Genomic DNA, 14222 nt, shown 5'->3' on the forward strand with positions numbered 1-14222 from the left:
TCAGTTGGACGAATATGGACAAGACGCAAACACATTTTTGTTTTTCCAAGTCTTTTAATTCATGTCAACTAGTTTTATCAATAATTTGCTCATATCCTAAACTACGCTCTAACAAATAAGTAAAAATCTACGCTTCTGAGTGACAAAATAGTTATATAAATATGAATTAAATACTGAGCAGACATTTGCGAGCACTGAAAACGCATTCAATCAGACCGTGTGGTATATGTTTTTTTTTATTACACAATAACTAATCTAGTAGTTTTCTCCCGCTGAACAAAATCTTGCATTGAATGTACACAGATCCAGCCGACAGTTTTGTTCTAATATTTACAGAGCTCTGAGATTAACGCACACGCCACAAATACCAGGCTGTGATTGTGATCAATGACAGAGGAGTGAATGTGTTAAGTGCCACAGGGAATTAGAACGTGAACCTCGTACAAAAATAAAGTCAGTTTACAGTTTTAACTGAAATGCGTGTCCGTCGTTTTACATGTAGGCTACCATGGCATATGACGATGTCAGTTAATACAGATGAGATTTTAAATTATGTAACAAAGACGGCAGATGGGAAGTTATCGTGTTTTTTTTTCCAAGGCTTGTGTCAGAATACCGACTCCAATGGAGACAAATGAGATGAACTCAGTCTGTGCACTGAAACAATTTCAGCATATTGCTTAAATATTACGACCCGCAGAATGAGCGGAGGTGAACTACCAAGCGACCTCCAGTCCTCCTCAGACTAAAAACGTCGCAAATACGCATGTGCAAAATTGAACTCAACAACGGGAGAAACAACCACAGTAGGATTTCTGCAAACGACAAAAGTAAAACCTTAAAACTGATGCTTCATTCATTCCACGTCTTACAATATGTAACTATCTGAGTTTGTGTGGATACAGTGTATTTCCTCTACAATTACGCTGCGTGAGGCAGTAAGTAGCAGAACTACGTAGGCAGGGCCTTCTGAGGTATTTCTTACTTCTGACCAGTGCTAAACAAACATACGCACACACGACATACAATGTTAATGGCATGTTGAAAATCAAATTTCAGATTGGTATATATATTAAAAAAAAAGGCCATGTGTTCACTTATGGAGATTCAGGTTTTCTTTAAACGGAACTCGCTTCAGGAACAACATTCACCTCAGACAACTTGGCAAAAAGAAAAATTGCACATTTTTTTATAGAACATGGGTGATTCATGAAATCGAGACAGTAAATCCACAAAGCTCTGGTATGTTGGCAGTGACACTTGTGCTTAGCAGAAATTAGGCATCCCGGCCACATGTGTGTTTGAATTTACAGATGCAAAGTCATTCTATTGGATTCATATACAGCATTTGTGACAGAGAAATAAAATGATGGAGATCGAGGGGAAAAAGGAACCACTTCCCCCCTCAGTGTTTTTTTTCTGTTAAATGCTTCAGACATTTTTAATGTTTGGTGGCGGAAAAGATTCATAAATCATCAGAATAATTAAAGAAAAATCAAAAGTAGCAGACAAGCAGAAAAACATTGGGTTTTACAGTATAACAAGTTGAGTGAGAGGTGGTTTGTCTACATTTAACTGCTACAATCTGTTTATATTTTAGGCACTGGCTCTTCTACATAACTGACGCTTTTTAAAACTCTAACGTGGATAGCGGCGCTCGCTGCATGTTGCAGCCGCAGCTACACGGAGTGACTCTGACAACCGTTAAACGTGATCAAATATAAACATGTCGAAATGGCACGAGTACAAAGGAAATGCTCTGTTCGCTGCAAACTGATTATCTACAAGGTTTTACACATCAGGTCTGTTCCTTTTGAAGGTTTCCCCTGAGTGCTGCCAATAACACACCGTCCGTGGCTCAATTCATTCCTGCCTGTTGTAACCGATGAGAGTTAAGGAGTTAGAGATCCACTGATGAACTTCCTTCCAGGCTACAGGAGTTTCAGAAGACAGATTTTTCTTTTTTTGTACAACATTCATAAAAAGTTTTTTTTCTAATAAAATATGGACATAAAATAACAGGAATAAATTAATAAATACATCAATTTTTAGCATACAAGGTCACTCAACTGGATTATTATTAGCAGTACAACTATTAATATGATTTCAGTAAATCACTTTGCCACTGACCTTTGGACACACCCAGAGGTATTTGACTTTATAATAACAGGCTTGCCCTATGTGAGCTCCCAGAGGAAAAGCGAGCAGTCCTCCGAGATTGACGGCAAAGCTAACAAAAGGATTCAAAGATAAATATAGTTTGTATATTTTGTTATCTAAGGAACTTACAGAGGCACTGAACACATTTGTACATAGCAAGAGAGGAGAGATCACCAGTAGTCTTACAAAAAAACATGGTATCTGTGTTAATATTCTTACACGGACCTGGGCTGCACTTTTCTGTTCACTTTGGTTGGTCATTGAGGAATGATTGGCGATCGTTTTTTGTTTTTTATAGATCGCCCGCCCTGTATTCTGGGATCCTGTGTATTCACAGCAAAACATTCAGGCCGTATTAAAAGATGACTCTCTGGAGACTTTTCAGTGATGCTGCCGTCTGTTGCCGAGGTAAGACTGGGTATCAGTAATGAAATGTGCATTTTTCAAAAAGGAGCCTCTGTCCGGACCAAGGTGCACTTTCTGAAGAAAGAAAAAAAAAATACTGTTTTACAATTACTGATAAGAGGGACAAATGCGAGATCTGTAAGAGGATCAGTTGTCCTCTTCTCTTGTTTACTCTGCACCACTACTTTAGAGGAAAGACCCCATGTCCAGGTCCATAAACGTGTCAGTGTCCATGCTAAAAGAAGAGTCGTAGCCCTGCGTGTTCTGGTGCATCTTCTGATGGTGCCGCAGGTTGGACTTGCTGGAAAAGCTCTTATCGCACAGCAGGCAGGCGAAGGGCTTCTCTTTGGTGTGGATCCTCCGGTGACATATGAGCTGAGTGGACACGCGGAACGCCTTTCCACAATCCAGGCACTGGTAGCGCTTGGGCTCCGTGTGAATGCGCCGGTGGTTCTTGAGGGCCATCAGGTTGGTGAACTCCTTCTGGCAGATGGAGCAGAAGAAGGAGCCCGTCTTGTGGCTGTTCTTGTGGTTGAGCAGGGAGCCGGCGTGGCGATAAGTGCGGCCACAGTGCTCGCAGACGTGGCTCTTCTCCTCCGGGCCAGCCGTGTCGTTCGGTGAATCGGGGAGGCTTCCTGGAATGTGGGACAGGGGTGGTGGAACCGGCTTGTGCATGCCGTCAATGCCCATGGTCGGATTTATTCCTGAGTCCCAGCAGAAGTTGTTAGCTATGGGTTCCTCCGCAGCTTGTTGATAGGGGCCCTGACCCCTGTGGTGCATGTCGTGGTGCTGCTGGTAACTGTCTGTGGTGGGAAAGCTCTGCTGGCAGAGGTTGCAGACCACCGCCCGCTCCTTCGAGTGCACCTCCATGTGGTTCTGCAGGTGTGCGACCAGGCAGAAGGTCTTGCCACACTCGGGGCAGCAATGACGTCTCATCTGAGAGTGAATCTGCAGAGTGAGAGAATCAGGAAATGTCTGGAGACACAAGGTACAATGGTGGAGGTTTTCGGAGTGTGTCTTTTTATGGTTGAGGAGGGAGCCGGCGTGACGGTAGGAGCGCCCACACAGGTCACACCTGCAGCAGGGACATGTTTATGTTCAGTCCCTAACACAAACTGCAATCCAGATCAATCAAACCAATAGGAAATTACTTCTAACTAGGGCTGGGCAAGTTAACTCGTTTTAATCGAGTTAACTCAAGTGATGAGTTAACTCGATTGTTTATCCGCCAATTATTTTCTTTTTTCCTGTTCTGCAGCAGTCAGCAACAGACTTTCACAAAATAAAAGCCTGACTTTCACAATAAAACAATAAATAATCAAACCTGAGTTAATGCGAGATAAAATAATTAATCGAGTTAACTCATCACTTGAGTTAACTCGATTGAAACAAGTTAACTTGCCCAGCCCTACTTCTAACACAGCAAATTACTGACACTAATATTTCTTTACTATCATTAAACATTACAATACTGTCAAAACTAAATTTTTATGCCAATATTGCTGATTTAAATGTTTTTTTTCATTACTTAAATCAATATATTGATTGAACAGGATATTTCCAAGCTGAACAATAAACTTGTCAGTATTTTCTGGTGAACAAAATAATCAAACTTTTTACATACTTCAATTTCTGGTTACTTATCAGCCTAACTTATGCACTCGTACAGTTACATCTGCAATAAACTACACAAAAACGTTAACACTGAGGTCAAAATCTAACTTCCACTCACGTGAAGCACTTGTCTCCTCCTCTCTCCGACTGCTGGACTCCGGCTCTTATCGAGCTCCCCTGACCTCTGCGGCAGCGGTGCCTCTTCAGACCAGACCGGCCCTGGAAACTCTTCCCACACGCCGCGCAGCTGAAGTGGCTCGCCATGCGGTTGTGGACCCTCTGGTGGTTATGCAGGATGCTGGCGAGGCGGAAGGCCTTTCCGCACGTGAGACACACGTACTTCTTCTTCTGCGTGTGGATGCGCGTGTGGTTGCGCAGCGCCATGGGGTTGGTGAAGGGCTTGGAGCAGACGGTGCAGCTGAAGGTTCCGGTCTTGTGGGTGTTTTTGTGGTTCAGCAGTGAGCCTGCGTGGCGGTAACTGCGATTACATATGTTGCACGTGAACGGTCGCTCCTCTTTTCTTGGAAATATATGTGTTTGGGCATCACTGCTGCCTGAAGGTCCATCGCAGGTGTGGGCTGCCAATTGGTCAACGGAGGGAAAGGCCTGTTTACATTCCTTACACTTAATGGCTCTGGGTTTCAGGCCCCTCCTGGTTCTGGCCCCTTCGTTTCTGAGGGCCACACAGACGTGAGCTGATAGCTGCTTCTTGCCTCTAAAGCCCTTTCCACAGTTTTGGCAAGAGTGCTTTTTAAATGCAAAGTGGGTGCGCAAGTGGTTTTTCATTGCTAGTTGATTGGAGTAACTGTTGTTACACACAGAGCAGTAATATTCACCAGTTTTATGGGAGTTCCTGTGGTTGACCAGACTTCCTGCATGGCGATACGTACGCCCACACTGATCACAGGCGAAAGGTCGCGGGTCGCCCGTTTCCTCGGATTTGACTGAAGCCTCACGCTTTGTTGGGGCCGTTCCCCCTGCCGGCAGTCGCCTGGAGCGCCGGGCGGAGGTAGAGGCCTGATTGGAATTTGAAGTCAGGGGCTGCATTCCTCCGTCTGACCTGGTCCCATTCATCTGCATGAGGGCCTGGATCTGGCTGTTGAGTTCCTGGATTTTGGCCTGGTTCTCTTTGTGCCGCCGCTGGTGGTTCAATAGCTGCTTCTGGATTTTGAAGGCTTTCCCACACTCATTGCAAGTGTGCCTGTGGGAGGAGAGAAGACCAAATGAGTTCGTTCGTCTACTCAAAGGGTAAACGCCATGATGACAAAACACAATTGTGAAGCTACAGGTCAATTTTCAGTTTTTCTGCCATAACAACTATTCATGAGTTACAACAAGCATTGAAACACTGACAAATGAGTGACAAATGAAATAATTATACACATATTAATGATGTTACTAACCTCTTAATGTCAAAGTGGGATCTCTGATGGTTTTTTAAGGCCAACAGGTTGTAGAAGCGTTTCTGGCAGACAAGACATCGGAAAACACCTGTTTTGTGGGACTTCTTGTGGTTGAGGAGGGAGCCTGCGTGTCTGTATGACCGGCCACATTGATCACACTTGTACTGACGAGCCTCTGTGGCGCGTGTCTCTTTAACGTGACTCGTGTCCTCATACTGGGCAGCGTCGTTCACTTTCATTTCCTCTTTGCAATTTGCTGACTCATCGACCCTCTGTGGAGTGCAGCCGTGGTTCTCAAGATGATGGTAGCTGGTGCAGAATATCCCACAGCTGCCGCAGATGATACTCTGCGGTTCCTCGGTGCCGCCGGACACGTCGCTGGTGTTCATATGTAAATGATTTTCGTCGTCTACCTGGTCCTTGTTATGTACAAGCTGATGGGTAATCAAGTCCTGCCTATTGGCAAAACTTTCCCCACATGTGCTACAGATCATCATCTCTCCCAGCTCGTCTTTCACTTCTTCGTGGGAGGACATGGATGAAGGCCCCGAGCTGGCGGGAGTGCCGTGAGACTGCGTGTGCCCTCGGAGGTGGCTCCTCAGAGCCCTCATGCTGGTGTAGCTGTTTCCACATATAGAGCACTCGTAAAGATCTCCATCATCATCCTCCTCCTCCTCTTCATCTTCCTCTTCAGCGTTATCATCCTCTGCGTCACCATTCAGCGGATGACTGCTCATATTTTGATGGAAATTTTGTCCGAAGTAACTTTGATCAGCATGGCTACCATTCAGACCATGGAAGTCGACATTGCTCACTGGGTTTCCAACGGAATAGTGACCATTACTGTCCTGGAAGTTTGCGTTACTCTCACTGCTAGTTGTGTCGTGCTGCTGTCGTAGGAGTGGACAACTGTGAGACTTAATCCCTGCAATGTCTGCAAAAGTCTCCCCGCAGTCTGCACACATGTGCCGCTGCATCAGGTGTTCACTGTGAGGTAGATGCACCGTCATGTCCTGGGAGAAGTCCTGATTAAACTGCTCGTGGTACAACGATCCGTTGTTGTGGTCAAGTCCATCCTTCGGATCAATATCGAGCTCGGGCTGGGTGTCGTCTTCCTCCTCCTGTGAGGAGAAGCAACCCTGTTGATTCTCCAGAGTCAGAGGCTCCGAGGAGAGCCAGTCTCCCTCGGGGTTGAGGCTAAAAGATGGCGACTGACCTTTGTGGAGACGCAGATGACTCTTGAGGGCAGCCAGGTGAGGATAGCTCTTTCTGCACACGGAACACTGGTAAATCCCGACCTGATGTGACCTTTTGTGGTTGATGAGGCTCCCAGAGTGGCGGTAGCTTTTACCGCAGATTTGACACTTGAAGGGACGCTCGGCGGAATCCGTGGTGGAAGTCTCCTCGAACTCCGTTGTCATGTCGTTGTTTTGCGTGTGCGCCAGGACGGGATCGAGAAGGCTTGCGTCTAGGACTGGAGGTTCTCCCTGAGTGCTACTGGAAGATGGAGTTTGATTATTGGAGCAGTCCGAGTACACGTGACCGTTACTTAATATTTGCTCCTGTGGCGGATCAAAACCTCCGAGATTATCTACTGATGATACTGAGGGAATATTATTTATAGGAGATGCATAAAAATTAGACTCGGGCGAAGCAATACTGTTGTCGTATGATATATTGTGGCTCTCTGACATGGGCCCTCGAAGGCCAAATGTCATAGATGAAGAGTTATGCATCTGGATGTGTTCTTGGAACTCTTCATCACTGGGGAACAGGACCTGACACAAATGGCAGAAATTGACTTGAGCGTCCTGGTTCTGAGGGGAAAACCGGCCTAGTGGTGTGCCGGTGAACGACCCCCCCATCGGACCGGGGTCTGTCCCGCTTCTGGACTTGTGAGTTCTCTGGTGGCTGTAGAGGGCGGCCATGTTGTTGAACAGCTTGAAACACACCGTGCACTCAAACATCCCCACCTGGTGAGTCTTTTTATGGTTGTTCAGGCTTCGATGATGAATGTACGCTTTGTCACACAAATCACATTTGAAAGGTCGATCTGATGCCTCATCGGAGGACTCGGCTTGTGCGTTATAAACGTCCTCCGCCTTGTCCTCAAACGGGCTGTCTTCTGTAGACATTCCCCCACCGGCTAAATGCTCGTCGAGTTGATCATCCTCCATTGCATCACTACTTTCATGTGCAGGATATTCCCCGTCTATCTTCCTGAACGTCTGCTCTTTTGCTCGCCGGGAGTAATGAACCTTCTCGTGTGTGGTCAGCTGTGATGCCAGACGAAACCCCTTCCCACACTGAACACAGGAGTACTTCCTCTGTGAAGTGTGGCTCCGGAGATGACTCTTCAGGGACAAGGAGTTGGAGTTTTCTTTGCCGCATATGTTACACTGAAAAGAGCCCACTTCATGGGTCTTCTTGTGATTAGCCAGGCTACCAGCGTGCCTGTATCCACGGCCACATTCGTCACATTTAAACTTGCGCTCTTCCTCTTCCTGAAGGTGTGCGTCCATGTGTTCAAGCAGACTGGGCATATTGGGACAGACCAGGCCACATTGTTTGCAAGGGAAATGTGACGTCCTGCCACGGTCGTGCGCTGCCATTACAAGCTCTCAATTGAGTAACGTGTGCCAGACACAGGGTGATGGGGTGTGCAGGGAGGAAATGCATTAGATGCCTTTCTTGTCTGTTTACAACTAGTTTTCTTTACAGTGAGGTCCAAGGAATGTCCTGGGAGGAAACAGAGGACGTTGGGAACCAGTTCCACGCGACCAAGTGTTGACTTTGGGAGAAGCAGGCAAATAAAGCTGTTGAGGACAAAAGACAGGACAATTAGGGCGGTGGTAAATACATAAACTAAGTAATAGAATCCCCTTTTGTGTAAGTCAAGTATACGTTGACATTTTTCATAGATTATTGTAGTTTCTCTCCAAATAGTCCAAACACGTGGCTGTTAAGGATCAACAAAAGGATCATTTTGTATTGTTTTTGTGACTGTTTGTATTGTACTGTTTTGTGATGTGTATTCTGTGTAAGCACACTGAGAGCCACTTTACCGACTCAAATTCCCTGTTTGTGCAAACTTACTTGGCCAATAAACCTGATTCTGATCCTGAACAATAATCAAAACGCATTAATTACTTAATACTGACCCCTTATTCGAATCTTTCACAAGTAAAACAAACAACAATATATTGATCTAACCAGCAGGTGACCTGAAGTAGAGGCAGATGTATTAAGCTTGAATGCACTTAGCTGGGAACTGTGCCCAGCCTGAGCTGTTTTGTTACATTTCTGCACCAGCATGCTAACTGAGCCACCGCTAGCTATGTCAATAAACCGGGAGACCAACGCCTCTCGCTCCCTCTCTCTCCGGGTTCATTGCACCTACGAACATCCACAGTGTCCGACAATACACACACAAGCTGAAGGAACACACTCGTCCAACACGAGGTAAGAACAACGAGCCAAACAAGCGGATCACTGTTAAAACTGTAATCGCGGGTCAGGGAGCTAGCTAGCGTTAGCCGGACACCAGCTAGCAGCAGCACCGCGGCTAGCTAAACAAACATTGCACCAAAACGCCAGGAAGTAGTTTTCAAATGCGGAAACGCGACCGAAGCGAGCGCGGAGGGTTACATACCTGCAGCAGCGGCGATTCAACGCGAGCCTCCGAACATGATCCTCCATTCATTAGTATAAAAACAGTATTTCATGTAAAGGGCGCCCCCCTTCCCCCCCGATTGTCTTTTTTTCGTCGTCCATCCCCGGTTCCCACATTGCTCTTGTTGCTAGGAAACAGGAAATGTGCAGCAGTGAAATGCTTCCCTCTGAAAGAGAGAAACTCGGGGGGGTTGAGCTAAAAGTTGGCGTGAAACAAATATGCGGCGAACTCCGCGATGAACCCACGACCCAGCGGAGCACTAAACCCAAATAAAAACACGTGTCCGTCCCGATACCACGCCTCTTATTCTCGTATACACGCCAAAGACACGTTAGCTTCCCGGGATTAGCATTCGCAGCTAGCTCCGTCACTGACTTGTTTGCACAGCAGCTAAAATTGCTAACTTAATCGGAGCTGTCGTGTTTTCACCCTGTTGTTCTATCGTGTGTGTTATGATTCGTACTTTAGCATCTTTTACCATCAAACGCATTAAAACGCTGCACACTCGTCCGGCCGAGGGCTTTCGTCATCATGGTCCTAGAGCCGGCCCCCCTCCCGCAGCCACTCACCGCGTCTCTCCGTAAATACACTCGTGTACCAGACATCTTTTTTCCTCCAGGCTCCACTTCACCCACCAGCCATTAATGTGCCGATCCAGGTAAGAGACGCCGCCGGCTTCCCTCCCGCACGCCCGGTGCTAAACGCAGCTATTGTTAGCCAGATCCAGCCCGTGTAACGACGGTGCCGCTGTGGGTGCAAGCGGTCCTAAAGCCAGCCATTTTGAGTTAGATTCCAAAAAAGCGTAGCAGTCAAGCTAGCGGAGAGGAATACGTACAGATCGTGTCCGGTCGTTAGCACCATCGCAGGGTCGTGTGATGTTCGAGCCCCGTCTCCGCTCGGCCTCATGTCCGTCATTAGCACACACAGCGATCTGAGTCACTGGCACTTCCTCTGGCATCAAAGCGGTTAGCTTATTGTCCCTGAGGTCCTAATGCCAGCCATTTTGTGATTGAATGCACACCCACATATCTCTGCTATTATGTGATCATACACATTCGTTCCTTGTTCCTCACCAGCCTCTGTCACTGTCACTATTTGTCCAGCTCATTCATGTCTTGTTAGAGATTTAACCTGAAGCCCCTTGGAGCAGATCTACAATCTAACAATCCCATTCTGCTGATGTGATGTTTATTTACATGATTATTACAAAGTCTTTTCATGTCATCTCCTGGCAGATGTGAAGATGGCCTCTCCTCAGCCCGGCAGCCCACGTCTCGCAGAGCAGTGCACCCCCCCTTCTCAGGATGAAGAGAGCCAGCCGGAGGAAGAGCTGCCGAGGGATCGGCCCGCGAAGAAACGTGGCAGAGGCAGGCCTCCCAAAGCCAAAGCTTCCTTCAAATGCTCGGCGTGCACAGAGGCGTTCAAGAGTCTGGCAGCTCTGCGCAGCCACAAGCTTTCAGCGCACGTGAAGGACCGCCTGCAGCCGCAGCCGCACACATGCTCTCAGTGCACCAAAACATTCTCCAGCAAGGCTCAGCTCTCCAAGCACGAGCGCACTCACTCGGCCCAGCGTCCCTTCCAGTGTCCCGACTGTCACAAGGCTTACAAGACCCCCACGGAGCTGCGCAACCACAGCCGCTCTCACACCGGGGAGAAACCTTTCATATGCACCGAGTGTGGTAAGGCCTTCATGCAGGCCATATGCCTGAGGATCCACATGACACAGCACAGCGGCGAGCGGCCTTACTCGTGCCGCCAGTGCTCCAAGAGCTACCCCACCCTGTCCAAACTGAAGGTGCACATGCGCTCTCACACCGGAGAAAAGCCCTACTTCTGTGCCGAGTGCGGCAAGAGTTTTGCTGACCCCTCCGTGTTCCGAAAGCACCGACGGAACCACCAGGGCCATCGCCCGTACGCCTGCGACGAGTGCGGGAAAACGTACACGGAGCTGAAGGACCTGAAAAACCACGAGCGCTCCCACACCGGGGAAAAGCCGTACCTGTGCTCGGACTGCGGCAAAGCCTTCTCCCGCTCCTCCTCTCTGGCCTGCCATCAGCGCATTCACTCCCAGAAGAAACCCTATCAGTGTGAGCAGTGTGGCAAAGGCTTCACCCAGCTGTCCTCCTACCAGTCTCACCTCCGCACCCACTCCGGTGAGAAGCCCTTCCTCTGTCCCCAGTGCGGCAAGATGTTTTCCGACCCGTCCAGTTTCCGCCGCCACCAGCGAGCCCACTTGGGTTTCAAGCCCTACCCCTGCGACAAGTGCTCCAAGAGGTTCAGGCAGCCGGCGGATCTGGCCGTGCACGAGCGTGTCCACTCTGGCGAGCGACCTTACAAATGCCAGAGCTGTGACAAGGCCTTCGTGGCGTCCTGGGACCTGCGGCGCCACATGCTTGTCCACACGGGACTCCGGCCCTTCTCTTGCACCGAGTGCGACAAGTCGTTCGCCGAGCGCTCCAGCCTCAACAAGCACCGGCGCGTGCACTCGGGAGAGAGGCCTTTCAAATGTGAGGAGTGTCTGAAGTCGTTTGTCGTCTCCTCCAGTCTGCGCAAACACGAGAGAACTCACCTCGCTGAGCAGCAGGAGCAGCAGCAGCAGCAGGAGCAGGAGCAGGAGACAGAGGCCGGATCAGCTTCAGGCTTCACCCCCCACACCACTCTCCCTCAGTTCTCCTGCACACATTGCGATGCCACATTCGGAACCTGGGATGAAGTTCAGGCCCACGAAAACCTGCACTCCGTCGACTCCGCTCCCCCGATCGTTACCAAAATTGTGCCGCTGGGCTCGCACGTCTGCGAAACCTGCCAGGCCGAGTTTGCACAGCTGGCGAATTTACAGGAGCACGAGAAGCAGCATCCCAAGCCGAGGCCTCACGTCTGCAGCAGCTGCGGCAAAGGCTTCCTCAACAAATCGGGCCTGCGTAAACACCAGAAGATCCACTCTGCCAACAAACCCCACAGCTGCCCCCACTGCGGCAAAGCCTTCCTGTTTGCCGCCTACCTTCGCAAGCACTTACGGACTCACGAAGCCGCCCAGCACCCCAGCGACTTGAACATTATCCACACGGACCCGCTCCCCTCTCCTCCTCCCCCCAGCGAGGTTTCCCCCCCCACGGTCGAACCCAGCGCCATGTCGCTGACGGCCCCAGTGACCGGACCTGTGACTGGGTTTCAGACTCTGCCCGAGTACTTGGTGAAAGAAGAGGGACTGTAAGCTGTTTGATTTTTGGTTCCACAAACATTTAGACTGTTGCCTTAAATCTTCTGTGACAGTGGGTCTTATTTAGAAAACAATCGTATTATAATTCAAAATTACTTCCTTCAAAAATGTCAAAATAGATTCTCCCACAATTCATTTCACTGCTCTGTCACTGTTTTGTATTGCCATGATATTTGTAAGTTGTTACATATGATGTTCATATTTTAAAATATATGCGCTACTATAATTAGCCGAGGAATTGTCTTATCTGTTGTAATCTCATAAAAAAGTGGTGTTGCAAACATGCAGTAAATGCTGATTACCGTAAATTGTTGTGATTTCTGGTAAACATGTTTTTTATAATACATTTTAATCATATAGCTTCTCTGACATTTTTTACATTCTGTATATTTCCATCTTATAAACATAATTTCTTTTACTGTATAAGATATTTGTAATCACTGTCATCTGATATTATATTAAGTGTCAAGTAAAAAAAAAAAAAAAGTGGAATTCCTGAATATTGAATCAGTGGAATTTAAATTTTTATACCAATAAAAAATGTGTCCTGTGCAAATACTAGTTTTATTGATTGTTTCCGTAAATTCAAAACCAACTGTTGCAGAGGGAGATGCCCGTGAAATGTGAAGTGAGACTGACTCAGCACATCATCTGGTGGGAAACTGTAACGCGTATATTGATGACAATGAAAATTCTTGCACCCAAAAGTACTGAATGCAAAGAGCGTGGCGTCAGTCCATTAGGTGGATGCAACTCTTAAAGGTAAGTTCTCATCTGTCACGCTTTATCCCAATTAACTTCAATCCATAAAAACAAATGGAGTGTGTGTGTATCTGAGCAAATGAGAACATGTGCTAAAGCTTTTGTGTGAGTGTGTGTGTACTGCAACCTATTATTCAGACGAGAAGTGAAAAAAAATTCGTATTGTAAGTTCTATGATTGTGAAGAAACTATTTTTCTCAGCTAATATAAACTTTAAACTTGAAATTCAGAATTTTAATTTCAGAAAATATATAGAAATGAATTATGAAATGATTAACAAAGCAGGAAATAATAAAAATCTGAAGGCTATAAAGGGTTTAGGCTTTTTTTCTGAGCTGTTAATAACTTGACTTCTCATATGTTACAAGAGGTCACATACACTATTGTTTTTCCACATGGTCCTATGCTAAAATGTTTGTCACCATTGGTTTAATCTTTAGAAATCTTCTGTATTTCATAAACATTTCGATCCTAGAATGATGTTGTAACCAAATTGTCAAATGAATGCAATTTGGATACAATAAATAAAACTAGTATTTGCACAGGACACATTTTTTATTGGTATAAAAACTTAATTCCACTGATTTAATATTCAGGAATTCCACTCTTTTTTTTTTTTTTTTACTTGACACTTAATATAATATCAGATGACAGTGATTACAAATATCTTATACAGTAAAAGAAATTATGTTTATAAGATGGAAATATACAGAATGTAAAAAATGTCAGATAAGCTATATGATTAAAATGTATTATAAAAAACATGTTTACCAGAAATCACAACAATTTACGGTAATCAGCATTTACTGCATGTTTGCAACACCACTTTTTTATGAGATTACAACAGATAAGACAATTCCTTAAACAGCTAATTATAGTAGCGCATATATTTTAAAATATGAACATCATATGTAACAACTTACAAATATCATGGCAATACAAAACAGTGACAGAGCAGTGAAATGAATTGTGGGGGAATCTATTT

The 14222-nt window shown here is 46.4% G+C and overlaps 2 protein-coding genes across 5 annotated transcripts; one reads left to right on the plus strand and one right to left on the minus strand.

The window, feature by feature from the left end:
• Nucleotides 1-218: 218 nt before the first annotated feature.
• znf646 (zinc finger protein 646) lies at nt 219-10164 on the minus strand. Of its 3 annotated transcripts, none has more exons than XM_061094956.1 (4): nt 10091-10164; nt 5583-8398; nt 4298-5380; nt 219-3640 (listed from the first exon to the last, which is right to left on the minus strand). In XM_061094956.1, exons 2-4 carry the CDS (start codon nt 8192-8194, stop codon nt 2752-2754), a joined length of 4584 nt encoding a protein of 1527 aa, XP_060950939.1. In that variant the 5' UTR covers nt 8195-8398; nt 10091-10164; the 3' UTR covers nt 219-2751. The 3 variants fall into 3 exon arrangements, with proteins under 3 accessions (XP_060950939.1, XP_060950938.1, XP_060950940.1); XM_061094955.1 differs by lacking the exon at nt 10091-10164 and adding an exon at nt 9235-9301; XM_061094957.1 differs by lacking the exon at nt 10091-10164 and adding an exon at nt 9235-9301 and having other exon boundaries at nt 3423-3513.
• znf668 (zinc finger protein 668) lies at nt 8985-12854 on the plus strand. Of its 2 annotated transcripts, none has more exons than XM_061094959.1 (2): nt 8985-9044; nt 10491-12854. In XM_061094959.1, the coding sequence occupies exon 2, from the start codon at nt 10499-10501 to the stop codon at nt 12467-12469; it is 1971 nt and encodes a 656-aa protein (XP_060950942.1). In that variant the 5' UTR covers nt 8985-9044; nt 10491-10498; the 3' UTR covers nt 12470-12854. The 2 variants fall into 2 exon arrangements, with proteins under 2 accessions (XP_060950942.1, XP_060950941.1); XM_061094958.1 differs by lacking the exon at nt 8985-9044 and adding an exon at nt 9849-9913.
• Nucleotides 12855-14222: the final 1368 nt, after the last annotated feature.

Source organism: Limanda limanda, chromosome 21, assembly GCF_963576545.1.
Source record: "Limanda limanda chromosome 21, fLimLim1.1, whole genome shotgun sequence".
Taxonomy (NCBI): Eukaryota; Metazoa; Chordata; class Actinopteri; order Pleuronectiformes; family Pleuronectidae; genus Limanda; species Limanda limanda.

Bases quoted from the DNA above. Each gene is read 5' to 3' on its own strand.
- znf646 (XM_061094956.1), bottom strand. From the start codon at position 8,194: ATGGCAGCGCACGACCGTGGCAGGACGTCACATTTCCCTTGCAAACAA. The intron at 5,381-5,582 runs GTTAGTAACATC...CTCCTCCCACAG, and splicing joins TCCCACTTTGACATTAAGAG to GCACACTTGCAATGAGTGTG. The intron at 3,641-4,297 runs GTGAGTGGAAGT...TCCCTGCTGCAG, and splicing joins GGAGGAGACAAGTGCTTCAC to GTGTGACCTGTGTGGGCGCT.
- znf668 (XM_061094959.1), top strand. From the start codon at position 10,499: ATGGCCTCTCCTCAGCCCGGCAGCCCACGTCTCGCAGAGCAGTGCACC.